The 27,547-nt window shown below is 51.1% G+C and overlaps 1 protein-coding gene across 1 annotated transcript; it reads right to left on the bottom strand.

The window, feature by feature from the left end:
- On the bottom strand, positions 1-23,103 carry ANTXRL (ANTXR like). Its single transcript, XM_008696150.2, has 14 exons — positions 23,027-23,103; positions 22,891-22,924; positions 21,776-21,855; positions 21,631-21,699; positions 21,189-21,266; positions 21,030-21,090; positions 15,729-15,824; positions 12,491-12,560; positions 11,852-11,927; positions 9,751-10,248; positions 8,451-8,489; positions 5,251-5,334; positions 4,241-4,318; positions 1-631 (listed from the first exon to the last, which is right to left on the bottom strand). The coding sequence occupies exons 1-14, from the start codon at positions 23,045-23,047 to the stop codon at positions 452-454; spliced, it is 1,464 nt and encodes a 487-aa protein (XP_008694372.2). The 5' UTR covers positions 23,048-23,103; the 3' UTR covers positions 1-451.
- Positions 23,104-27,547: the final 4,444 nt, after the last annotated feature.

Raw genomic sequence — 27,547 nt, 5'->3', positions numbered from 1 at the left:
GAGGTAATTCCTTTTAATTTTTGTTCTTCCAATTTCAAATGATGTGTCCCTAAAGTGCTGGGATATTAAGTTAAATTGCCCAAGAGATTAAAACTGTTAGTGAGTGGGGAAAGAGGTTGTATTCATATTTCGAAGACGTTTTGGGCTTTATCCAAGTAAGAAATTTGGCCTACACCCCATACATACAAGCCTTTCATGACAGATGAAGACCAACCTGTGGGGAGTGGGAGACATTCATGTCTGCATCCATAAGACACCAGGAAGCTTTGTCCTGGCAGGAACACTGTGGATACATCTCAGACACTGGAGTGATGCTCACCAGGTAACAAACTCTCTTGTTCATTACCAACAATTCTAACTCTTTTGACCATATGTGAAGATTCTCTATATGGCCAATTCAGTACACAGGGGCTGTTACCAGTCTTGGGTTTTGGGGGCTTTAGAGGCTGGACTATGGGGGTGGGAGTGACAAAGTAGTTCTGCAGCGTGCCTGGGGAGACATCAATGGCAGCATCATGGAGGGTGGCTTGGAGTATATTGTTGGGGGCTGTTGGCACCCTGAGCAGCTGCTATTGAAGGGGAGGCATCCCTGGTTGGGTGGAAGGCAGAGCAACTGCCTGCAGAGGGGACCCTGGTAGGAAGAGAAGAGAGAGAAAGTCACCGAGAAGGTACTGGAGATGGAACCAGAAAGCTTTGGTGTCCTTGGCTCAAGGGGGTTCAGCCTCACGGCCCATCAAGACCAACATGGTAGGACCTTTTGATACCCTTCCTCTCCCTGGTTGCTGGCCTCGAGGCTGGGCTGCTATTTCAAGACTCAGTTTAGGTGTTGGAAATCTACCCTGCCTCCCCCAGGCAGCCCCAGTGTTGAGACTCTGGACTCCCTCTGTTCTGGTTTGGAACTCATCTGCTTCCCCCTGGCCTGGGGGCCTCAGGAATGAGAACAAAGCCTGACTGCTTTGCCCAGGTTCTTTCAGTGAATGTGTGCGGAAGGGTTGAGTTCTCACCACAACCCTGAGGCCAGATTCTGGGCCCCCAGGGCAAGGGCAGCTGGGGGCACCCTTGGATGGGATGGGCTGTGAAGGCAGCAGTAAACCCGAACTTCTTGGCTTGGGAAGAGAACAATATAGATGCTTCAGGAGTGTGAAATCTGCCCCTGGTTTACCGTCATCCCCTCCTACCATTAGCCTCAAATCAGCTGAGGACTCCCAGCCGAATGGCTCAGATAAGCCGGGGGCGGGGGCGGTGTTGGGCACCCTGGCCATCTGACAGCATCCCTGGCCCCTCTAGCTCCAGGAGATACAGAGAGTGGATAAGAAAGGGCCTGCATCTTCTGCAGGCAGCACATCTGAGAGGAGGGAGACCATGTGGGCCTTTCCCAGATACCCAGCTCCCCTCCAGGGAGCAGTTCTTCTAAGACCACAGGGTCTGGCTTTAATTCAAACAAGCCTACTGGCACAGCAAGGAAGCCACACCTCGAGGAACACTGAGTGGGTAAAGCCTCTGGGCGTGGCCCTTCCTTAGTGTGGTCCTTCCACTCCCCCACACACCATGCACACTTGTACCTCCAGGTTCCCATGACCTTCTGCTCATTACGTGCCACACGAAGTGCAAAGTGCCAGATAGGACAGTCCCTGCTCTCAAAGGAGCTTCTAGGTCATTGGCTTGCTGTGCTAACTTGAATAATGGCCCTGACAAAATATCCAGGTCCTGGTCTTTGGGACCTGTGGCTGTTTTGGGTTACACTGGAAAAGGATCTTTGAGATGTGATGAAGGACCTTGAGATGAGGAGATTATCCTGGGTTATCAGAATGGGCTCACAGGCCAGCTCAGGTTCCTGCAAGAGGGAGACCTACCCACAGGAGAGAAGGTGACGGGATGGGTGAAGCAGAGGGAGATTCAAGGTGCTGCTCTGCTGCCATATAGATGGAGGAAGGGGCCAGGAGCCAGAGAACCCTGGGAATGCAGTTCTAGAAGTGCAAAAGGCAGGAAAGGGATTGTCTCTAGCCAGACCGTCCAGAAGGAGGGTAGTCCTGGCAAGAAATGGATTTCTGCTCAGGAAAACCTGTTTCACACTTCCAGCCTCCAGAGCTCTGAGGACTCTAGAACTGAAAACCTGCTGTTTTCACGTGCTATGTTTATGACACTGTTAGAGCAGCCCCAGGAAAGTAGTACCCTCACCCACCAGAGGACTGACAGGAAACACATAGCCATTCACAACACTGGAGGAAAGAGCAGACTGAGCCCACAGAGCACAGCCCCGTTCAGGGTTCAGGGTTCAGGGTTTAGGGTTTGTGCTGAGTCTTCAGATCGTGCACACCATTCCCTGCCATCACGCAGCAGTGTTGTGCGTGTTCTCCCAGGGACGTAGGCCACGATAAGATGAGGGTCTCATCCACAGATGATGTGTGCTGGCAGGAGAGGGAGTGCCTCTTCCAGCCCAGGTGTCTATTGCCTTAGTGGCCCTGGGCAGGCTTTGACCCTCAGTTTCAGATGAGAGGGGACTGTGGGAAGCTCCCTCACTCCAAGAGGGCCTAATTATGGGCTCCCAGATCTGCTCAGAAGGAGTGGATTGACTTCAGACAGCCCTGGGGGACGATCTTGCTCTCTGGGTGGCCTCTGTTCCTTTCCTGACCTCTCGTATGGTGTTTAGCCATGGACATCACACAGACAGTGTCCCTCCTGGCTCCGGAGAGGACTGGGTCAACCCTAGAGCCGGCATGGCAGGGGTCTGGCAGAGCCGTGGGCAGCTGTAAGTGCCCCACAATGCGTGAGTCTGAATTCTGCCACCCTCCAACTGGGGTCTTGGGAAAGTGACCATTTTGGAAGGTGACTCAGCACCCTGCCCTCACCTGGACGGGTAGGTCGGCCCTTTCTGGTATCCCTCCCTTGTCCTCCATCTGATCTCAGGCCTCCCTCCATGTCTTGCTCTGTCCCTCTGCCCTGAGTGATCACTGCTGGGTGGGTTGGGGGCACAGGCCTGGTGTGGTGCTCAAGTGACCATCATGGGGCTGTGGTTCTAGGGAGAGGCTCCAGGAGAATCAGATGGAGAAGGGGCTTCTGTGCGAGCATGGCTGGGACTGAGAGCACTGTTCAGACCTAAAGTCGGGAGCCCAGTCTCAGAGGAGCCGCGGCCCCTCTGACACCAGATAGTGGCCCTGCTGGGTGTCAGCGTGCATCAGGGGTATCTCCACAGCGGTGTCCTGAGCCCCTCAAGCCTGCGCAGGACTCCGAAATGCTCATCTTCCCCCGAGGGAGAGCCATGCTTGCCTGATCCAAAGAAGTGCCTAATGCAGCCCTCACTAGAGCTACTGGGGACTACAATGTCCTCCAGGCACCTGGGCCAGTCTGAGCGAAGGGTCTGAGTACCGGGAAGTCAGGTGAGCCAGGAGCATGCTCTTGGTGGGCGTAGGTCTGAGCCCTGTGGTGGTTTGTGAGGTAACTGTCATGAGATCATGATGCTGACCTTCAGGGGGCAGGGCAGGGAGAAGAGGGGAGCCAGGCCCTGGGTTCAAGTCCAGCTCTGCCACTCCCAGGCTTTGTGACATGGGGCAAGTCACTAGGCCTCTCTGTGCCTTAGCTCCCCCCTTGGTAAACTGGGCATATTGGTAGTACTTGCAGGTAGAGTTACTGGCAGGATTAAATAGTGAAATATGCAAAGTTCTTAGACTGGCAGGTGGCCCACAGGAGGAACTTACAACAATGAGCTGTCACTACTATTCAATTCCATGGAGGACACCTGTAACAAGCTGGCTTCTCCCCGTTGTCACAGGCAATGACACAAGGAGGAACTCTGCTACCTGGTAAAAGCAGTCAGTGTTGGCCAACCCCATGGGGGTGTCACCGTGCCCTCCACCAGTCCTGGCAGAAGAGTCTCAGTGGATGGGGGCAGCCCGCAGACCCCCGGTGGGGGGAGCTCAGTGGGGACGGATGATGGGTAGGGGCCAGGAAAACTCTTGGGCTGGCCTGCCTCTACAGATTCTTTGACTTAAGTTTGGAGGTGCTGGGTCACACTGCCCATAAGAAAGTTTCCTGTTGTTCTGGAGAGGGTATGCATGAAAATGCAGGCACCACACCCAGGATCTGCCTGGGAGGGTCAAGAGCACCACTTCTCCAAGTCTTGGCATCCTCTCTGGCAGATGCCTAGACACAATCTCTGACCCACAGTCCCTGAGTGCAACTGTCAAGGGCAAAGAGCAACGGCCTCCTTGCCCATGGGGAGCATCCCCGTGCCCCTGCTTACCTCATCCCTAGGCTGACACCACATCAATGGCAGCTGGTTGCAGCTTTGAACAAAGTCACACAAGGTATCCAGTTTGCCCTGAAAAGCAGATGTGGCCGTGAGGAAGCTCTAAGGCATGGCAGTCACCTCCAAAGGGTAGAGTCCTCTGTGGCTTGAGGTGGTCCCAGAGGGCTCTGTCCCCAGGAACACACTGACGTAGCACTGCAGCCTGTCCCTGCAGCAGGGGCCTAGTTGCCTTGTGTGTTTTGGGGCAGGAGTGTCACTGTACATAACAGATTGCTTTGGAATCTGGAACATGTCTTCCTCATGCTGGGCTGCCTGGGGCCTCCCCATCCCTGTCCTCACACCCCCTGCAGGGTTGGGTGCTCCCTCACTGGGTGGGGCCTAGCATGTCCTGGGGTAAGGACATTTCCTTCAGGCCTCCTCCTCCACGACGCCCTGGTCCCTCCATGCCACTGGGCCCCAAGGACAATGTAGTTAGCTCAGTCCCTCAGTCTGCTGAGCAGACTCATGCAAGGCTCGCAGGAGCCACTGGCATTTCTGGATAGTTTTAATAGCGAACAGACCTTGCTCAGAATTCTCCTGTAAAAAATTTAGTTTCTGACCCGAGGGAGCCAGCTTCTGATTGAGCTTGTGTTTCCTTATCCACCTGCTGGCTGGTGAAACTGAACCCACTGCTGGAGTTGCTGTCAAGCTCTGAGAGAGCCCGGGACTGGTGAGCTGTACCCAGCTACCAGCTTCTGCAAACCTGGGCCCGTGCTGACGGGAGAGACCCTAGTGCTGGGCCCCACGTGGTGGTGGTGTTGGCAGGAGCCCTCACTTTTTGTTCTCTCCTGGGCTGGGGGATTGGGATGGCCCCTGCCTTTTCTCAAGTGCCAAGGGATCAACGTCAGTTTCCATAAAGTTCATCTCCCTGAAAGCCACGGTTCACGTGGGCCCTGAACAGCTTCTCCCTTTTCTTCCTCAGCCTAGCCTGGAGGTCACAGAACCCTCCCTAATGCTCTTCTTACCTCTAGGCGTCTCATGTTGTCTTCCTGGTACGAACAACAAGGGACAATCACTGTGGTGCATGTGTGTATACAGGTCTCTGACTCCTAGGAAGAGAAAGCACAGTTTACTTTTCTTTCTGGCAGCTCTTGGGGACAGACATATGACATGTGCTGCACCAGCACCTGTCAGTTGCCTCTCAGCAAAAGTGCACCGCTAGGAGATTTTGAGGACAAATGAGGAGCACACTGTCCTGTGACAGTTTCCCCATGGCAAAACAAGCAAACTCGATATATTTGCATAGAGGGCATTTCCCCAAAGGCCAACAAACACTATCCTGTCCCTTTGGTCTCCTGGGGCTGGCCTTGGTGGAGAATCCGGTTTTGGGCTGTGCAGCGTACAAGAGGGCTGTCCAGGTGGGAGCGTTTGCCGGGGACAGGGCTGGCCTCCCCTGACCCTGGCAGATCCGTTCTCAGCAGGTGGCACTACACCCAGTCCCTGTACAGCCCAGGCAGTGAGGCCTGTTTCCACCAGCTCTCAGGCTCAGGTACCCCTGTTTAGGACACCATGTCCCCACATAACTCCGTCTTCTGGGACCTGATTTGGGCCCCCACCCTGGGGGATCTACAGCCTCGTCCCCTGACCCTGGCTCTCTGTGCTCATCTGGGCTGGGCCTGCCTCACAGCTCAATGCCGGGTAAGACGCCCTCCAACCTCCCCAGCCCCGCAAGTCCCTAGAGTCCAACCCCAGCCATCCCCTGGCCCTGCCAGAGGACCGGGATGGAGATCAATGATATGCAGCCCAACATACATCAGATCCCGGCCACAGGACCACATTTTGAAAATAAGGCTCCTTTTCTAAAGGAAATGTTGACAAAGAAAAACAAAGCTGGAGCCATCATGTTGCCTGATTTCAATCTATACCACAAAGATGTGATTACCAAGACAGCATAGTATTGGCACAAAAACAGACATATAGATCAATGGAACAGAATAGAGACTCCAGAAATAAACCCTCTACTTTATGGTCAACTAATCTTCGAAAAAGCATGAAAAAACATCCAATGGAAAAAAGACAGTCTCTTCAATAAATGGTGCTGGGAAAATTGGACAGCTATATACAGAAGAATGAAACTGGACCATTCTCTCATACCATACACAAAGATAAACTATAAATCGATGAAAGACCTCGATGTGAGACAGGAATCCATCAAAATCCTAGAGGAGAACATAAGCAGTAACCTCTTCAACATCGGCCACAGCAACCTCTTTCATGACACATCTCCAAAGGCAAGGGAAAGAAAAGCAAAAATTAACTTTTGGGACTTCCTCAAGATAAAAAGCTTCCGCAGAGCAAAGGAAACAATCAACAAAACAAAGAGGCAACCCACGGAATGGGAGAAGACATTTGCAAATGCACTTCAGCTAAAGGGCTAGTATTCAAGATCTATAAAGAACTTCTCAATCTCAACACCCAAAAAATAAATAATCAAATAAAAAAGTGGGCAGAAGATACGAACAGACAGTTTTCCAATGAAGACTTACAAATGGCTAACAGACACATGAAAAAGTGTTCAAAATCATTAGCCATCAGGGAAATTCAAATCAAAACCACATTGATATACTACCTTACTCCAGTTAGAATGGCAAAAATTGACAAGGCAAGAAACAAAAAATGTTGGAGAGGATGTGGATAAAGGGGAACCCTCTTACACTGTTGATGGGAATGCAAGTTGGTGCAGCCACTTTGGAAAACAGTGTGGAGGTTCCTCAAAAAGTTAAAAATAGAGCTACCCTATGATCCAGCAATTGCACTGCTGGGTATTTACCCCAAAGGTACAGATGTAGTGAAAAGAAGGGCCATATGCACCCCAATTTTCATAGCAGCAATGTCCACAATAGCTAAACTGTGGAAGGAGCCGAGATGACCTTCAAAAGACGAATGGATAAAGAACATGTGTACAGTGGAATATTACTCAGCTGTCAGAAAGAACGAGTTCTCAACATTTGCTGCAACATGGACGGCACTGGAGGAGATAATGCTAAGTGAAATAAGTCAAGCAGAGAAAGACAATTATCATATGATTTCTCTCATCTATGAAACATAAGAACTAGGAAGATAGGTAGGGGAAGAAAGGGATAAAGAAAGTGGGGTAATCAGAAGGGGGAATGAAGCATGAGAGACTATGGACTCTGAGAAACAAACTGAGGGCTTCAGAGGGGAGGGGGTGGGGGAATGGGATAGACTGGTGATGGGTAGTAAGGAGGGCACGTATTGCATGGTGCACTGGGTGTTATACACAACTAATGAATCATCGAACTTTACATCAGAAACCAGGGATGTACTGTATGGTGACTAACATAATATAATAAAAAAAACATTAAAAAAAAACCAAAACAAAACAAAAAAAGAATATATATATATATATAAAGAACACGTGGTCCATATATACAATGGAATATTACTCAGCCATCAGAAAGGATGATTACCCAACATTTGCATCAGCATGGCTGGAACTGGAGGGTATTATGCTAAGTGAAACAAATCAAGCAGAGAAAGACAATTATCACATGGTTTCACTTATTTGTGGAACTTAAGGAATAACAAGGGGATCATTAAGAGAAGGAAGGGAAAAATGAAGGGGGGGGAAGAACCATGAGAGACTATGGACCCTGGGAAACAAACTGAGGGTTTTAGAGGGGATGGGGGTGGGGGATGGGCTAGCCCAGAGATGGGTATTAAGGAGGGCACGTATTGCATGGAGCACTGTGTGTTATACACGAACAATGAATCATGGAACACTACATCAAAAGATAATGGTGTACTATATGGCGACTAACATATCATAATAATAAAGAAAATAAATAAAAGTTCACCTGAGTGTCTCAAACAGTCCTTTGGAAATTGACCGAAAGTCCCTCTATTTTAATAAGCAGCACAGCCCTTGCTGAAACAGGCTACCTCAAGTTGCTAATTCGGTGGCAAAGACCTTGGATCAGCAGAGCTGCATACTTGGGAAGGGTGTTATGAGGCCCAAATCCTTTCGAGGCCCTACCCTGGCTCTTTCTTAGCCTCTTCTTTCTGCCAGCTCTCTCTGCCCAGGTAGCTGGGAGGTGCTGTGGCGGGGGTGTAAATCTCCCACAGGCAGCAGGAGCCCTTCTGTGTGAAGTTCAGTGTGGGCATTGGGTATGCTGACCGCATCAGGACCCAAATCATGACTTACCATTTCTATTTTCTCTGGTGGTCGTGGCTCGTTGTTGGTCTAGAATGTTAAAGAGACATGAACACAGGCTGGAGGGCATGGAGGGAGCTGGGTCCATCATGCAGACAGGAGGGGACCCTGCTCAGCATCAGGTAGACAGAATGTGGGCTTTAGGGTGTCAATCTATGAACGCACTCCCCATGGGTCTTTGGCCAACTAGCTGCGCTGCCCTGAGCTTCAGGGTCCTGGGCTATCAAAGGGGAGTTGGACCTCCCTGGAGGGTGCATTGGAAGACAGCCAGACTAGGCTGCCTGGTCCCTGGCAGAGGCACCCCAGCTGGTAGTTTTCTACAGCTGCCCTTCCATCCCATGAAGACGAGAGAACTCACCCGTTACTCTCCCTTACCTCCCAAGTCCCCGCAGCCCTCTCTGGTCCCCTCTGCGGGATGGCAGCACCCACCCCTGCTTTCTGTCCTCACAGCAATGAGACCTGCTTATGTCCAGTAGCTGTGCTCTGTCCTTTGCCACATGTGCCGTCTCCTCTTCTTTCACCAGCTCTGGCCCATGCCCCTGCAATCCTAGCAGCCAGTGCATCTGCCCTCCTGCCTCCTCTGGGGCCAGTGTCTGTCCTTTGCTAGGGCTCTGCTTGCCATACCCTATGAAGGTGACAGTTTCCCCTCCACCCCCTAGTACCAATCCAGACCAGACAACAGACTGTGAGCTCCTGAGGGCAAGGCTGGTGGCAGCTCCATTCCAATCCCTCTGTGGCCAGCATGCCCTGGCCCTTAGTAATGGCTTAGGAAGGAAGGCCAGACACACTGGATGAGGGCAGAGATCTTTGCTGGTATCCAAGACTCAGCTGCCCCAGAGGTCAGGAATCCTCCCAGCCAGCAGGATTCTCCCTTGGGGCCCTTAGTGCCTCCTGCAGGGCCCGCCTTTTCCCCTCAGCACCAGAGGCCTCATCAGGTGCTTGGTCTCCCTGAGTGCTCCAGAAGCCTGGCTGCTGTGAGACCTTCCTAGTGTCTGGGGCCTGAGGTGGCTTCTCTCCACCGGCCATGGCAGCTCACAGGCCACTCCTATGGCCCGGTCTCCTATGGCATGTCCTAACCCCTCCCAGACCTGCATGAGGCAAGATATCCCTCAGACACAGGCTGAATCTCTGCCCGGGAATAGAAGACAGGCTGTGCTTCTATTGCTCATGTGAAGAACTGAGAGCTGATGGGAACCTACCCACAGGCAGAATCGAGGGGAGGAATGGGCTCGTATCCCTTGTATTTTGGGGAGGGCCCATGTCACAGACTGTGGGGGCAGGGCTCACTCACATTCATGCAGCAACAGATGCAGCAGATCACCACTGGGATAATGAGCACGGTTGGGACGAGCACTGGGTACAGGAAAGAGTTGTCAAGGATAGGCTTTTCTGTGACAACCACGTGCGCTGTGGTCTCTGGTATGACAACTGTGGTCTCAGTTGTCTCCTGTGTGACAACCGTGGACACTGTGGTCATCTGTGTCGTGGTTGTTGTAGTCGTCCGTGTGGTCGTCGTGGGCGTTGTAGTCGTCCGTGTGGTCGTCGTGGGCGTTGTGGTTGTCCGTGTGGTTGTTGTGGTTGTCTGTGTGGTTGTTTTTGTCATCCTTGTGGTCGTCCGTGTGGTCATCGTGGGCGTCGTGGTGGTCCGTGTGGTCGTCATGGTCGTCCGTGTGGTCATCGTGGGCGTCGTGGGCGTCCGTGTGGTCGTCGTGGGCGTCGTGGTCGTCCGTGTGGTCGTCGTGGGAGTTGTGGTCTTCTTTGGCGGTTCCTTGGGCCTTAATGGGTCACCCTGCAAAATCCAGACATGTCAGTGACCAGAGTGGGCATGAGTGACCTCTTCAGGGGAGGATACCCTGGTACCCCACACCACACCTCCATATCCACCTGCTCCCATGGGAGCACCTCCAGGGAGCGCTGAGGGACTAGAGGACAAGGACAATATCCAGAGAGCCACTGTGGACCCCTGGGCCACTGAGCGCACCAGTAGTCCTGCTCAGAGGCTCAGTTCTAGAGATTTGACAAGGGAGTGGAAAACCTGTGGTGGGGCAAAGCAAATCCTCACTGCACACCTTGGCTGACACACTGCACAGCCCTGCCCTAAACCAAGTGGTCTGCTTTCCCAGAGGCAGGGGACGGAGAGGGGTAAGGGTCTGTGTCCAGGAGACAAAGAAGCTGAAGGGAGAGGCAGGGTCAGGGCCTATGGTGCTGTGGCTCCTCCTGAGGTCTTTCCTACATGTATCTGCTGAGGGTGGGCTGTAGTTGGTGGGACTCTGATGGGCAAATGGGTGAGTTGAGTCTGCTGATCCAGGAGTGCATATCCGCGCACAAGGGAAGATGCAGTCGGAGGACTGTCAGCACTGCTGGAACCCTCCCAGGCTGGTACTGGACACTAGGATGGTGGCCATTAGGCGCAGTCATCCCTCCTGCCAGGTAGCCACCTTCTCCATCCTAACGCTCTCTGCCGCCCATGTCATGCTGCCCTGGGCCAGGGGTCCAGGTGACGTGGAGCTCTGAGGAGGGGGCACCTGGGAGCAGCAGCTTCTTTCCCACCTGTAGTTGAGCTGCCTGTCCCTGAGCTGAGTCCCAAGCCCTCCCCACAGCCCTGGCTGCTTCCCCATCCACTGCAGGAGAGCAAGGTCAGAGAGAGTTAGCAGAGAGGGAGAGCCGAGGAGCACGAGAAAGTAGCAGAGGCAGAGGGGAGGCTGATGCCCTCTGCAAAATGACAGGGGGTGTTCCCTAAGCAGGCTGGGGCTGGGGGCCAGTGATGGGCATGTGTGGGTTCAGCTCTACCAGCAGCTACATCCATATGCTGGAAACACACCCTGACTGCACAGGGCCACAGCCGGTCCTACCCTCCAGATGCCCTATGTCCGGGACCTGGATTTGGAGTGTCCCAGTGTCCCAGAGGTCGTGGACTCTGGCTCCTAGCACACAGCCCCCTGGCCACTCCCAGTTGCCCAGCTAGAATGCAGGATGGAGCCCCGAGCTCCCCACCACTAGACCTGGGCCAGGGGAGGTGCCAAGATTGAAGGCAGATGGTGTCTGAGGGTCAGCACCATTTCTAGAGTCTGGTCAGAGCTCTGATTGTCCCCTTTCATGTGCTTCCAATGACACTTCGTTCTGCAGGGCCTCGACAGGTGGCTGCACTGCAAGGCCTCTGTGGAAGCCCTCCTAGGGCACCTCAGAAGCCTGAATGTGGGACAGCTTGCCGATTATGAGCTGAGGGCCCCAAGCTGGCTGTGAGAAGCTGTCCCAGCTGCCTGTCTTTGCTTCCACTTGCTTGGACTGCCTGGGACATTCTTCCCCTCCTCTGCCCCCTTGGTGTCTGCTCCTTCCATGAAGTGGTTTTGGACCACACAGGAGGGAGGCTGTAGCCCTACTTTGGCACTCACACAGTCGGAGCCGACGAAAACCATGTTGCCAAAGAAGCTGTTGCCCCCGTCCATGCTGTATTTGACGACAACCTTCCTAAGGCATAGAAAAGGCAGATGGTGATCAACAGTATGGATAGCCATACTTCTTGCTCTTGGGTCAGCCATAGTCAATAGTTTTGTTTATTGCAATGACTATGACCATCAGGCATTGAGTCCACCAGTGAGCATACAACATGGGTAAGGGGGATCACCCCAAGCACTACAAGGTCAACCTCTCAGTGAAGACTGACCAGGCATGCGAGCCTTACATGGGGTCATATGTCCTCGTGGCCACGGGCTAAATGGGCTAAGTTTCCAGGGTGGGGGGGCAGCGTGGTGTCACCAATCTGACTCTTTATTTACAGAATATGTTGACTTAGCTCTGAACGGCTGTCTGGAACAAAGGTACCATCACAGCATACATCATCTCCTGAATCCTAACTTCCTCAGCAGAACCAGGGATGAGGGAATCCTTGAGTGCCTCTGGGGACCACCAACAAGTGCAGGTGTTGAGGATGCCTGGAGGCCTCCCTGAATTAGACACGGACTGCCCATAGCTTGGCAGCCCACGTTCATCCCACAAAAATGCCCATCTGACCCCTGACCTGGGGTACTTACTGTTCTTCGGTATCAAGTATATGTCCAGGGCAAATTATAGATTTTGACGTTACAGTAACCGCTTTTCTATCTGAGAGCAAATCACAATAGAATAATGTCAGTGGCAGGTCCATTCATCCATCTCTTCCTTTCTGCCAGCCCCTGGCAAGCAGAGTTAACACTTCGAAAGACACCAACTTCTCTTCTCTGCCTTCCTCTGAGCCCCTACTGTGCACCAGGCCTCGAGAATGATCTGGTTGGAATGCAAAGAGCAGGCTGAGTCCCAGTTCCCAAGGCCTTGCCTTTGAGGGACTGGAGGGAGACAGGCATTGAAATAACTAACAAGGAACAAAATAAATGCAGACAGTGAAAAGCGCTGAGACAACGAGAAGCAAGGGGAGGACAGAGAGTGGAAGGGAAAAGACACAGTTTAGCAATGGGGGACCTATCCTGTCCTTAAGAGATACCATTTCCTTTTGGAGAAACAAAAATATGCATACTGCAGTGACTTCACTGATGTGATGGCTGGGATTTGCTTCAAAGTAATCCATGGTGAAGGCATCAATAACCAGATTGTACAGTGTTGATAATTATTGGAAGTAGATGAAGCTGTGTCAAGTTTATTATACAATTTTTGCTACTTTTCTTTATTGTTGAAAATTTCCATCATAAATAAAGTCTCTTTGAAGAGAGGATCCTAGAGCTGAAACCAGGTGAGGAGAGACAGGGCAAGATCCAAGGAAAGAATGCCTGGCCTGCAGGAGCAGCATGGGCCAAGGGCCTGGGGCATAACTAGCTGAGCTTGTTGAGGAGAGAAGTGAGCGAGGAGAGGTGGACAAGGCACTGTGGGCCCTGGGAAGGGGTTTGGTTTTTATTCTAAGATGATGAATCTGACAAGGGGCTGGCCAGATCCAGATAGGATTTGGACATTGAGGCAACAGTAGACTAGATGTGGAGCGAAAGCAAAGAGGAACCACAGTTGACAGGCAGGGTTTGGAAACAATGACTGGGTAGATGGTGGTGCCATTTAGTGAGGTAGTGAAGCCTGAGGAAGGAAGAGGGGCTCTCTTTGTTTTGTTCTGTTTTATATTGTTTTGTGTGAGATCCTAGGAGTTGGCACTCAAGAGGCTCAGGACAGTTCTGTCCCTTGCAGCTGTGGCACCCTCTCTCTCCTGAGACCAAACTCTTTTCATACCCCTAACTTTGGTCACAGGCCAGGACTATTCCCCACAGAATGGTTCATTTCCATGTGGACCAGCCCTGGCCCTAACTCAACTGTCACATTAGCTATGAGCTCCTGAAATGTCTGAACCCTCCACTGGGTTGATAATGAAAGCTAACCACCACATATGCTTTCGGGAATGGCAGTTGTGTCTGAGAGGTAGGATGGCTGGTGTTAATGGGGGAAAAGAATCCCTAAGAAATGCAATTTACTTTCCAGGAGGGTGTTCACAGTCCAGAGCAGAGAGGAGCTGATGGCAGACAGCCAGCATACTGAGGGCGCAGAAGCTTGCTAAGTGGAAAGGAGTTTTCAAACCACTATTGACTGATTCAACTGAATACTTTATTTACTTATTAATTAATTAATTAATTAATTCCAGTATAAAATTTCTTAAAACATAAAAACATTACATACTAAAGACAGAAAACATAAAGCACATAGGAACACCAGTTTTAAAATTTTCTATATGTTTCTCTGTATTTTCTAAAATGTTTTTCCAGACATTGAAATCTAAGGAAAACATAATTAGAAAAAAAGGAATCACTCCTTATCAGTGCATCAGAGGTCTTGGAAATTAAAAAAAAAATCCTGCTAGGCCACTTGCGACCAGCCACAGAATGCATGCAGAATGGCCATCAGCTGAAACGCACAGGAGCATGTGTTGGAGTGTCCCATGGGAGGCCCTGCACCAGTCTACACTGAGGACAAACCCTGGCGATCTCCAGGGTGCAAACCGGTACAGTCACAGGCCACAGAGGAAGGATCTGAGCACATTTCCTAGGAGACAGGTTGTGTCCAGCGCTCCTTAGGAATGTCATCTCAGCAAGGCAAGGCCCAGACGAGGCCATCGGATCACCTCTGTCTGCTTTCCAGCTCTTCCTACACCAGCTCCTGGCTTTGGGCAAACTCATTACTATCCCTCTGCTTCATTCCAGAGCTATACTAAGAAATAACAATAGGTCTGTTTTGAGAATTTTGGGACATGACATAGGCAAGGCCCTTAGCGCATTACCTGGTATAGTAAGTGCTCCATGAATATTGTTCTCCATCTAAGGCCTTCCTCACTCCCTAAGCCACTCCTGAGGAAGTACTGAGCAGGGAAAATCTGATCCCCCGAGGCCATCTACACACTGCAGATGTGGGAATGTGGCCACAGAAGTGCCCTGTCCTATTCTGTGTGCCCACAGAGAAGAAGGAGAGAGACTAGAGATGCCCTGGTGGAGAGGATTTGCTATGGATTGACCAGATGGCCCTGGAAGAAGACGTCACTGACCGTAATTTAATCAGGTCAAATGACTGCATCAGGGGACTAACTGGGAGAGCTGAGGAGGACACAGAAAGTCCTCCTGTCCCCCAAATCTCTGAGGAGAATCGCACCCACCTTAATGCTGAGGGCACATCTGCTTGCCCACCCGTGTGCTTCCTCAGGCCACTCAGCTATATGGAGGTACACTTGAGCCTAAGTGTTTCCCAAACATTGCCTTACATAGGCAATATGGCTTAGTTAGCTCAGCTACCATATTGGCCCCATTTAACAGTAGAGAAAAGAGAGGCTGAGAACAAATACATATGACATGTTCCTGTGCCATGGTTCCAAGGCCTGAGCCTGGCAGCTAGCACTTTCTCTCCATCCTAGGTACACATATCCTCCTGGGAAACTACAAGTGCACCTGGCCCAGACTCAGAGCCCCAGGGCTGCCTCTGTTTCTACCAGCAGTCTCCATGGATTTGGGTCCTTGTCACTCAAGTCAAGTGAGTGCTGAGTGAAGGGAGGGGGAATGCAGTTCTGGGGCACACCCAGCACCCAGAGCCATTCTTGGTAGGGGTAAAGCTCTGCTCCAAGAGGCTCTGGTGCTTTGGGGGTTGATGACTTCTCAGCTTCCCAGCCGGGTTCCTCTGTCCCCTTGTACACATGGATCTATCCTCACAGTGTCCACAATGCATGGTCAGCAAGGGCTTTGAAGGCCTGGCTGCCTGAGGGGAAGGCAGCCTGAGATGGGTAACTTGTCACTTGGAGGCACCAAGGGGATTACTTACCGGGGAACCTCTTGCCATCCATAGTATATTGGCAAACAAATTTCTCCATGTTGCTTGGATCTGGGACTTGTACCTCAAATCCCACAAGGTAGTCTTCTGCAAGGCAATATTCAAAGGTCTGTGTGAGGCAGGACTGAGGGTTGCCTTCCCTCCAATCTGCTAGTTATAGCAAGTCACTCCCAAACCTCATTCCCAGGGACTCCTCCTGAGGAAAGCCGCTATGGAAAACCAATATGTGTGGCACCCTGGGACCCGATCCTCACCCAGTGTCACTGCAGGTCCACTCTGAGTGCTGATGGGACTTGAGCACTCAGGGAGACCCTCGCCTCCATCCCTGACCCGTGGAGCCTTTGAAGGCATCCAGCCTCATTCCTTCATGGGCGCAATGCCAGTCCTGGGTTTCTGACCCTGAAATGCCTAAGTACTCCCTGAGGGGTGCAGGTGGTGGTCTCCATGGGGTCTCCCACATGAATGAGAGAAGAGCCAGGACCACAAGGCTGGAGACAACCCTGTCCCATGCCTAAGCTTGTTGTCCAGGCCTGGCACCTGTGTGGCTTTCTGACACTTGGGATTCCCTCCTCCTGCCTGTCTTTCTCTGTGCCTGTGGCAGGCTAGAGACCCCAGGAGCAGGACCCGGAATTGGGTGAGGCAGGCAAGGAGCCTAGGACCCTGCACAGAAGAATCCCCCAGGAAAAGAAGTCCTGTCTTAGCTGTGGTTCTGGAATTCTGGAGAAAATTACTTTTCTCCTGACCCCTCCTGAGGCTTCATGGACCATAACCAACCCACCTGGGGTTTAGCAAACACTTCCTCTCTCAATGTGGAGACATTGATGTGCTCAGGTGCAGGTTCAAGCCTTAGACCCTCAACTAAGTAATGGGGCTCCCCTGGTGCTTCTTGGCCTCTGAAGCAAACACCAGGGGTTACAACGAGGGCAGCTGGTGGGCCCGGGCCTCTGGGAGTTCACCAGGGTAACATGTAGGTCTTCACTTGCAAGCCCAAAGTCATTAGCCTCCACCGCTGCCTCCTGTCCCAGCCCAGTTAATTCTCCTTCCCGAAGCTTGATTTGCCCTAGCTCAATTTACTCTCTAGGTATAATTCTTCATACTAACAGAAACTTGGACCAGGCTGTCCTGATTTCTCCTTCTTCCGTTCTCTCCCATTGATCAGGGCAGTGTCTGCAAGTTCTCTGCTTCGAAGTAAGTAGATTCTAGACCTGTGGCCCGACGCTAGCCTGCTGATGTGCTTTTTAGGCCTTCAATGGCTTTCCAAAAATGGGAGTTAACATTGTAAGGTCTACATATTTTTCCTAATAATCCAGATCACTAACTTTTGGAAAACAGGAACATCTGTCATCAGTGGGTTTGTATTTCTGTATGCCACTGCCCAGCTTCAGTTTGGAGCACCCCCAGTGGCCAGCACCTGCTTTACTGCAGTACACCCCCCACTGCAGCCAATCATTCTTCACTTGGCCCGACTCACCTCTCCTACTCAGGGCACCAGCCTGGGCCCTAACAGCCCCTGATGGAATTGGCCCACTCAGGGCTGGCTTGTTGTCTCTAAGTGACATGTCCTCTCCCACACATGGTAGGCAATATCACAGTGCTGCTTTGAACCTGATTGTGCCAGGCTGCCTGCTCACTGCTCACCCTTCATAAGGACCCTTCCCTCTAAGACACAGGGGCTCTGAGTTTGGCCTGGAACAAGCACTTGGGCTTGTCTCCTGTGAACCCTTTGCCAGTGCAGCTAGGACCACCCTGAGCAGAGCTGCCACTGCTTGGTCTCATGGAAGTGTCATTTCCACTTGACATTCCAGGATTTCATTGCATAGAAGTATTTCTTTGCAAGACAGAACTGTAAACTCATAACCCACACTGTTATTAGATACAGGCAGGAAGGGAAAATTCAGCTGCCTGCATGTGCGGAGATCAGGCTCCAGAAGAGTCCAAAACAGCAAGTAGAGTCTTCCTGCCACTAGCAAACAGGCAGAAGGAACCAGAAGTGGGCAAATCTGTGCCAGGCCAAGGCATGTAACACTGGTGTTCATCCAAAACGATACTCCCCACTAACTGAGCATATACTATGGGCCGATCTACACTTTCCTTCATCTCCCAACACGTGTGAGCTAGGCATTACTCCCCAGGTTACAGAGAGGGAAGCTGAGGCGAAGAGAGGGCAGGTGGCTTTCCCCGGAGCCCCGGCAGGTACAGGGCTAGGATCCGACCTCATGAGCCTAAGGCAGGCCCCACTTCTGCCCCCTCTGCTCTTAGTTCTGAGCACCTATCACCTGGTTGCCCAGGATGTAGGGCAGCCGCTGAGGGCAGGGCACCTCACAGCCAGGGACCTCACAGGGCCTGTATCCCTCGGGAATCTTGCACACTGTCCTTTGGCTGGACACCCCCCTTCCCATGAGGTGCGTACTGCAGCCCTCAGGACCCTCCTCAGTCATCACTACACCTACGCAGCAGTGCCACCTGTGTCCCCAGGCACTGCTGCTCTCAGAGGGTCCTGTCTCTCTGGCAAGACTCAGTAAGTGGAAAGCAGGGTCAGGTTCAGATTTTCGAGCAGAAGAGATGTTGGGTTAAAGGATTTTGCTCTGTCCAGTAGCTATTCCTTCTGCTCCAACACCCCTCACCCAATTCCTCCAACAGTAACAAACACAGGAAGAAAATGAAGCCCAGGACAGACTAGCATCGGCTTGTGGGAGCTGCATTTCCTACAAAGGGGGCCATTGCATTGCCGTGGTCGGGGGCACGAGCATCCACAACCCCTGGCAGGGAGACTGGTCTTCTGGATAGAGGGCTTTCCTTCTGGAGCAGAAGTTGTACAGGGCCTCCCAGGGCTCCCGAGAGAGGACCTGGAAAGGCGGGCAGCTCCCCGAGAAGGCCAGGAGGAAGCCGAGCAGTGAGGAAGGGCAACCCACTGACCATGAGACCGACACGGGCACACGAATGGAAGTGACCGCCCTGGGGAGGGTGGGGCTCTGGGAACAGCACCCGCTGCTCGACACAGGCTCCTTGGGAGAAATTCGACTCTACTGACCAACGTTTAACCTGTGCGTCCTCTTCATGCTGCAATTCTGTGTCTGGGATTGACCCAGGGAATCCTACCCCATGCCCACAGACAGTGAGCCTCACGCTGTTCACAGCCTGCTGTAGCCACATGTTAGGGACAACCAGAATAGCGACCAGGGAACTAGTGAAAGAAATGTCCTCCATCTGTGAATGGAATTTGTGCAGATGGCTGGAAAATGTTACGTACTGCATGATCCCGTTAATGTGAAAACATCCTGTAAGAGCATATCTAGTTAGCTATGTACAGATCCAGGATCAGCCATCTATGGGAGTTACCTGTGGGAGAGAGATAGATGGGACAAATGGGAACTTTATCATAGTGGAGTGGAGGGACAGTAGCTAACCAGACTGGCTACAGGTGTGTCCCTGAACTGCATAGCTGGTCCTGTGTTCCTTCTGCAGCCTCCTCTTGCCCAGCACAGCCTGCACGCACTCCACACAGAAGGTCTACCTGCCACCCTGCAGGACCTGCCCACTGGATCTCAGAGGAAAGGCCTCCTCTGCCCTGGGTCCTACACTACGTGCCACCATGGATGTGCCCTGTCTGTTCTTTGCAGACACTCACTTTGGGTCCATCACAGGAAAAAGAATGCCAAGGTACCAGCAACGTTCTGCCTCAGTTAGCAAGAAAGCCCCAAGCATACCCAGCAAACACATAGGAGGGATGAATTTCCAAACCACTGAGCCTAGTGCATCAACCAAACACAGTGTTCATACCACATAGTCCATTAAGGAGATGTTTTTACAGAACGAACTAGCCTATGGAAGGAAAATCAGAACATTAACTGCCTTCAAGTGGTAGGAGCAAGATTTGCTGAACAAGGGATTAGCATGGATTTTCTGGAAACTACTGTAGTGGTCTATGTTTTCATGAGGGTTGGAGTCACACTTGTGTTGTAACTTTTGTCATAACTCATGAAATGGTACACTTTTGTCATAATTCAGCAATATAACTCTTTTTTTATTTATTATATTTTATATCCTTTTAAAAAAAATTTTTTTATAATGTTATGTTAGTCACCGTACAGTACATCCTTAGTTTTTGATGTAGTGTTCCATGATTCATTGTTTGCGTATAATACCCAGAGCTCCATGAAATACGTACCCTCCTTAATACCCATCACTGGCCTATCCCAATCCCCCACTCCCCTCCCCTCTGAAGCCCTCAGTTTGTTTCCCAGAGTCCATAGTCTCTTGTGGTTATTCCCCCTTCTGTTTACCCTCCCTTCATTCTTCTCTTCCTTCTCCTAGCAATCTCCCTGCTATTTCTTATGTTCCATAAATGAGTGAAACAATTATCATATGGTTTCAGCAATATAACTCTTAATAAATATTGGTCCCTAGTTTAAGATATGCAGATGAAGGGGTTTTGGTGAAGTAGACTAATACCTGTAATTTACTTTAAAATGCAACAAAAATTAAGGATGGATTCATAGAGAGAGAGAGAGAGCAAGTGCCCTAGATTGATTAATGATAAAAAAATATGGTTAGATACTAAATATTAACTGCAAGATGCAGGTAGGGGAGACAGGGCTGTTCATTGTACAGTTGTTTCCACTTTGCTGTAGGTTTGGAAATTTCCTTCACAAAAGGCCAGGAAAATGTCAAAGAACTGAATGGTAAAAATAAACCATGACACGGCCAAGCTGAAGTCATGGCACATACAAAGTGACACGTGACTAATGAGAGGGACAGACCAAGGGCTGTGGGAATCCAGAGGGGCCAGTGAACCAGGGAAGGGGCAAAGGTGAGACTCCTGGGAGTGAGGCCTCAAAGGAGGGGTGGGCTGGACCCTGGAAAGCAGAGGGAGGGGTTTGCAGGAAGCCCAATGCCCACCCCTCCAGCTTTAGAGCTGAGGGAAGACCTGGCTGGCCTGTTGGGGGCCAGGGTCCTCACACTCCCAGGCCAGGCTGGGCTTCGGGAAGGGGCCTGCTCAGTGCCCCTGGGCCCTGTGCAGAGGATGCCAGCCTGAGCCTCAGAGGTGAAGAGGCTGCGGTCTGACGCTCAACCCTGCCTGCTTTTCTAGGGGCTCTGGCCCTCGGATTTATTCACCAGACAAAGACCAGACACTCACGCAAGTCACACTAACATCAAACACTCAGTCACACTAATGCTCACACAAACACAGACTCCCACACATGTAGAGTCCACAGGTACACACACACACGTGTACACACATGCACACACTCCCCACACCCTTCTGTCTAGAACAGTGACCTCATCTCTTACCTAATAAACAGATAAAGTAAATGCCCCTTGCCATAACTTTCCTGCAGGAATTTGCCACGAGCTGGAAAAGAGAGAGAGGTAGCAGGTCAGGGACTGTGGATGGTTGTGGCATGGTGAGAAGCCTCCCTATCCCCCTTCCCATATTTAGCACACACTCACCGACTTGTAAAGGAAGTCCATTTTCTTGAACCCCTGTGCTCCATACACATGGGAATGTTTTCCTACAATTTCATACAGCTACAAGGAAGAAGAAGTGGCTTGGGCTCACAGGCTGTGATAACTATGAGGTGTTCGCAGGCAGTTGAACACAGAAGTACCCATTGCAGGAGACAGTCTTTTGCCTCATGCTTATCAAATTCCAAGGGCCAGACCCTGATGTTGGCCAGCAGCCCACCCTTAGGGAAGGGAAAGCCCTTACACATGTACCTGGGGTATGTAGGTTTAACACAACAATTGTTATTCATTCCTGGAGTAGCTATCTGCTGTCCGGACACTAGGGGTGGGTTAGAGGTCCATCCTCCTGCAACCCTGGGAATGGTGCCTCTGACAGCTTTCCCCATCAAGGCTCACAAGTGGCACCTGGTTACCTGCTCAGAATTACCTTCTCTCTGTTATATTTGTTGAAACCCACAAAGTAAACCGAGCCCTTCATTTTCTGAATCTTCTGAACCTAAAACAAATAAGACTTGGAGTAAAAATACCCAAATACATGCAGTGAAATACTATTAACAATCGGTTGGACTCACTTCGGACTTAATCATCGGTAGTGATGATGGTTCCGGTGGTACAGTGTTCACAGCAATAATCAGGCTGTTAGTACCTGGGTCTGCAGAGGAGGCAGGGAGCATCCTGATCAGTAAAGGCACCCAGAGTGACTCTCCGCAGGCTGCTGGAGCCACAGCACTGCTCCCCACTTCCACCTCCAGAGGAGAGGCACCCGGCCCGAGCACCCACCATCAGGGGTGCCTAGAGGGCTAGCAGCCCAGTCCTGGAGGGAGAAGGGGCCTTAGCCAGGACCCACAGTACAGACACAGCACTGAGCCCTGCTCCAGCTCTTCCTACTGAACCGTCACTATGACCAGACTTACAACCTTTGCCCTGAAAGGTAACTCCAGCTCCTTCACTGGACAAGCATCAGCCTTTCAGATGAGTAAAGGGATGATGGACAGCCAGACTCGACTGTACCAGATGTCCCATAGCACAGTGAAAGCTTGGCTCTGGCTCAGGGCAGCACCCACAGAAAGTCCTGCTGCATCTGCGGGCCCAGGGGTCCAGAAGGCAAGGTAGAGACTCTCGGGCTGCGGATCCCATGCCCAGTTCAGTGCCTTTCCCCACCAGGCCCACGCTTCATTCCTGGCAAAGGCTACAACCCTACAGTCTAGACAAAGATGGTTCTGGGCAGAGCACAGCCTTCTCCAGTGTTGGAGACACAGTCACAGGGTGACATCAGCCAGAGGGAAGGAACTGAAGGGAAAGGAGCCAGGGCCAGAAATGTGATGGAGACAAAGTGTGGGCAGCAAGAGGGAAATCCAGCACTTTGTTCTAAAATCGGAATCTTGTCTGCTCTAGGTCCCCTGGCTTTTCTGTTTCCTCGTTCAGGCAGCCCAAGTGTAGGTCAAGCACCTCACAGTTACCAAGAACCTAGAGGATATGTGCATAGCCCCATGCTGTTCTGAGAACATCACTGGTGGTTTTCATCCTCACTGCACAGAGGAGGAACCTGTGGCCCAGAGAGGACAGCGCCTTGCTCCAAGAGTCAGTGCTAGGAAGGGGCCAATGAGGGTCTGCACCAGACCTCCCTGAGGCCCAGACCTGGCTCTGTCCCCACACCTGCCCACAGTGAAGTCACCAGGCAGCTTACCTGCATAGAATGCTTTTCGAAGCTGCTCATTTACCTGCAAGGAAATGAAGGAGAGTTGGGGGAGGGCAGTGAGAGGGCCCAGGAATGCTCTAAGTACTCCATAAAACAGAAGTCCTCAGAGCTCTACAGTCAGTACCTCTATAAATCCTGTTTCCATGAAGTTTTCTCCCGTAGGTTTTATTCCCTTCAGTTCGTTAAGAGTAGCTTGTATTTTCTTTCTGAAAAAATCAGAAAAGGTTTGAGGTGTAATTTGGGGCTGACAAAATCAATGCTCAGAAATCAGTTGCATTTCTATACACGAATAATGGGACTGAAGAAAGAGAAATTAGGGAATCCATCCCATTTACAATAGCACCAAAAACCATACGTTACCTTGGAATTAACTTAACCAGAGACGTAAAGGACCTATATTCTAGAAACTATAAATCACTCTTGAAAGACATTGAGGAAGACATAAAAAGATGGAAAGATATTCCATGCTCATGGATTGGAAGAATTAACATAGTTAAAATGTCCATGCTACCCAGAGCAATCTACACTTTCAATGCTATCCCGATCAAAATACCAAGGACATTTTTCAAAGAACTGGAACAAACAGTCCTTAAATTTGTATGGAACCAGAAAAGGCCCAATCACCAAGGAATTGTTGAAAAGGAAAAACAAAGCTGGGGGCATCACAATGCTGGATTTCGAGCTGTACTACAAAGCTGTGATCACAAAGACAGCATGGTACTGGCACAAAAACAGACACATAGACCAATGGAACAGAATAGAGAACCCAGAAATGGACCCTCGGCTCTTTGGGCAACTAATCTTTGATAAAGCAGGAAAAAACATCTGGTGGAAAAAAGACAGTCTCTTCAATAAATGGTGCTGGGAAAATTGGACAGCTACATGCAAAAGAATGAAACTTGACCACTATCTCACACCATACACAAAAATAAACTCCAAATGGATGAAAGACCTCGATGTGAGACAGGAATCCATCAAAATTCTAGAGGAGAACATAGGCAACAACCTCTACGACATCGGCCAAAGCAACCTTTTTCATGACACATCCCCAAAGGCAAGAGAAACAAAAGATAAAATGAACTTGTGGGACTTCATCAAGATAAAAAGCTTCTGCACAGCCAAGGAAACAGTCAGAAAAACTAAGAGGCAGCCCACGGAATGGGAGAAGATATTTGCAAATGACACTACAGATAAAGGACTGGTATCCAAGATCTACAAAGAACTTCTCAAACTCAATACACGAGAAACAAATAAACAAATCAAAAAATGGGCAGAAGATATGAACAGACACTTTTCCAATGAAGACATACAAATGGCTAACAGACACATGAAAAAATGTTCAAAATCATTAGCCATCAAGGAAATTCAAATCAAAACCACACTGAGATACCACCTTACGCCAGTTAGAATGGCAAAAATAGACAAGGCAAGAAACAACAAAAAATTGAGCTACCCTATGACCCAGCCATTGCACTACTGGGTGTTTACTCCAAAGATACAGACGTAGTGAAGAGAAGGGCCATATGCACCCCAATTTTCATAGCAGCATTGTCCACAATAGCTAAATCGTGGAAGGAACCAAGATGCCCTTCAACAGATGACTGGATTAAGAAGTTGTGGTCCATATATACAACAGAATATTACTCAGCTATCAGAAAGAACGAATTCTCAACATTTGCTGCAACATGGACGGCACTGGAGGAGATAATGCTAAGTGAAATAAGTCAAGCAGAGAAAGACAATTATCATATGATTTCTCTCATCTATGGAACATAAGAACTAGGAAGATTGGTAGGGGAAGAAAGGGATAAAGAAAGGGGGGGTAATCAGAAGGGGGAATGAAACATGAGAGACTATGGACTATGAGAAACAAACTGAGGGCCTCAGAGGGGAGGGGGGTGGGGGAATGGGATAGACCGGTGATGGGTAGTAAGGAGGGCACGTATTGAATGGTGCACTGGGTGTTATACGCAACTAATGAATCATAGAACTTTACATCAGAAACCAGGGATGTACTGTATGGTGACTAACATAATATAATAAAAAAATCATTAAAAAAATAAAAAGCAGCCCCAAGCTGTCCTGGAGCCACTGTGCAGTGTGTAGACCTGTCTGGCTGGGACAGGACACAAGTCAAATAGCCTGGTCATGACCTATGCCCTCTGTCTTTGATATTTACAGCCTTGCTCAGGCCTCCATTGTCCCCTGTCTGGTGAGCATAGGATGGGAGATGCTGCTTTGCTGGTCCCATGAGTATGGCCTGGCTTTCTCTGTACTCGTCACTGTCTCAGGCACAGAGTCCTGGGGAAACCCCAAAGCCCTGACTTGACCATCCACGGTGAACGTGGGGCACACCCATGGATGTGCCACTGTGAGTCCCCACTCACGATGTGACTGGCAGGGCTGCTAGAAGCTACTGGGTCCCCAGGGAAGGCACACTACCTTCCAACAGGTAAGGCTGAGTTTGGAAAAGTTCATCCTGTGATTGATACTCCTTCCCTGTCCCATCCTCCCCTGCCCCAGACCCCTGAGGTTGACTCGGTCCCCCAAGCTTTTTCCCCTCTGGATTGCTAAAGGAAGTAGCAAGCTGCTTCATGAGAGTGCTAGGGCTCCTGAGTTCATGTGGTCCTGAAGAAAAAGGCCACAGGCTGGGGAAGCGGCCCTGAGGGGGTCCGTGCAGGTGGATGAGCAGGGATCCCCTAGCTGCCACGGGTATGTGGCCAGACAGCCTCTGCGAAGACAGATTTCACAGGTGGGACTGGGACACAGGAGGGGCTGGGGGCTTAGGTTCAGGCCGATCCCATGTGACGAGCTGAGCTGGCACAGCCAGGCTAGGAGAGTGTGGACCCTGAGAAGGCTTCTCGCTGTGGGGAGTGGAGACATTGCTGTGGGGGGACACCTGAGTGCCCGAGGTCCAGCCCTGCCCAGCCCAGCTCAGCCCAGCCCTGCCCAGCCCAGGAGGTGAGGTCTGGGACCCGTGGCCAGTGGAGGCCAAACCAGGCACTGCCCTTCCACCAGAAGCACTCCCTGTCCTCTCTCATCACACACTGGAAGATATGTATTTTGTGAGAGCACCCCCAAGTATGGGGGAACTCTCAGCTCTTCCCAGTGTCTGGCCCAGAAGCCCGAGGCCAGGCATTGTTCTGGCTCCCCTCCTGGGAGTGCTGCCCCTCCAGTCTACTCCCAGCTCTGTCCATGGAAGGGACACCAGGCCCATTGTCCCCTAGCAGTCTCTCTTCATCCTTAATATGTGTCTCAACTCCTTGGAGTCCTCTATCTCTTCCATGTTGTCACCCTCCTGGCCAACACCCTCAGGGGTTCCTAGCCCCTGTGCCACCTGGCTTCTCCAGCATCCTGAACAAACCCCTCTTGGACTGTGTCTCCTTAGCCTATTCAATCTTAGCAGAAAGGGCTCAGAAAGCACCAAGCAAGGTCCCAGCCTTGGTCCCACATTCTCTTCAGACCTTGCAGAGTCACACTTGTATCGAGTAACATTGTCGCCTCCTGGAGTCTCTCTGCATGCCCGGGCCCACCTGGGCTCTCAGCCACAGGCCTCCTCAACTCCTAGGCAGTGGGGCACGTTGGGGAAGGCCCAGTCCCAGGCTGAGCCCAGCTGCAGTCAAGATCCTGTGGGTTTCTCAGGAGCTGTCAGCCTTAGGGCCCTGATCTGAGTGTGAGTTCTCTTCCCAGTTGCACATCTTGTGCCATCCCCAATTTCACATCTTTTCCACTCCCCTGGGCATCACTGCCACTCCTGAACCCTCACCTGGGGAGGACGTCATTATGTTCCCTGCCCAGAGAGGACCAGGAGGCCCTCCCCAAGCCCCCACACAGCTGCTTATATCTGGGCCGCAAACTGCCCACCCCGGAGAAGGCAAAGGTCTTCCTCTCCCCAAGTGCAGCTCCTCCACCAGAACGCCCTGCCCAGCAGCCTTGCATCTCTCTGCCACCTGCCAGAGTCACCCCCAATGAATTTGCTTCCTCCCGCTCATATGCACTCAGGTCTCTCCGTCCTAAATGCACAACCACACATACGCACAAATCCATGCCTCCAGTAGTGCTTGGAGCAGTCAGCCCACTCCCTGCTTGTCCTGGAGTCAGACATGAGAGTGCTGTCTCCATGCACTGACATCACCACCCTGCTGCTCCTGGTTTCTCTCCATGGTACTGTATGGTGCCCCTCTGTCACAAATTCTGGGTCCATCCAGTCCTAAGAGTGCTCAACCTCTTTTTGGTCCTTCACCCTCTCTAAATTGGGTTTCAGTCATTTATGTCCCTGAGAATCTTAATCTTTCAGCCACTCAGAAACTCCATACCTTTCTGTCTTCAGGTTTTTGAGAAAACTGCTTGGCCCACCATGACGCACCTCAATCATTCTATCTCAGCTTGGTGTTCAGGACCCCACTCATTGGCTCCCCTGTCTCAGACCCATTAAGGGACCAAGATCTGCTTCACTGAGACCCATCAACACTTTGATACTTCCCATCCCTTCCGCCCTGGTACTGACGTTGTCTCTTCCTGCCCTGCTGGCCCAGGGCAGAGAGGGACACACAACAGCACATGCCCAACATTGGCAATGTGCATAAATAAGTCACACATCTGTCCTACCCCATACAGGGAGTCCTCACAGGCAGCCTCTTCTAAG

This window comes from Ursus maritimus, unplaced genomic scaffold (genome assembly GCF_017311325.1).
Source record: "Ursus maritimus isolate PB19 unplaced genomic scaffold, ASM1731132v1 scaffold_7, whole genome shotgun sequence".
NCBI lineage: Eukaryota > Metazoa > Chordata > Mammalia > Carnivora > Ursidae > Ursus > Ursus maritimus.
The sequence above is the reverse complement of the archived record's forward strand: the minus strand, read 5'-3'. Positions and strand labels throughout refer to the sequence as shown.

Bases quoted from the DNA above. Each gene is read 5' to 3' on its own strand.
- ANTXRL (XM_008696150.2), bottom strand. From the start codon at position 23,047: ATGGAAACAGGATTTATAGAG. The intron at 21,856-22,890 runs GTAAGCTGCCTG...CCTCCTCTGCAG, and splicing joins TCGAAAAGCATTCTATGCAG to ACCCAGGTACTAACAGCCTG. The intron at 632-4,240 runs GTAAGCAGGGGC...TCTTCCTACCAG, and splicing joins GGTGTCAGCCTAGGGATGAG to GGTCCCCTCTGCAGGCAGTT.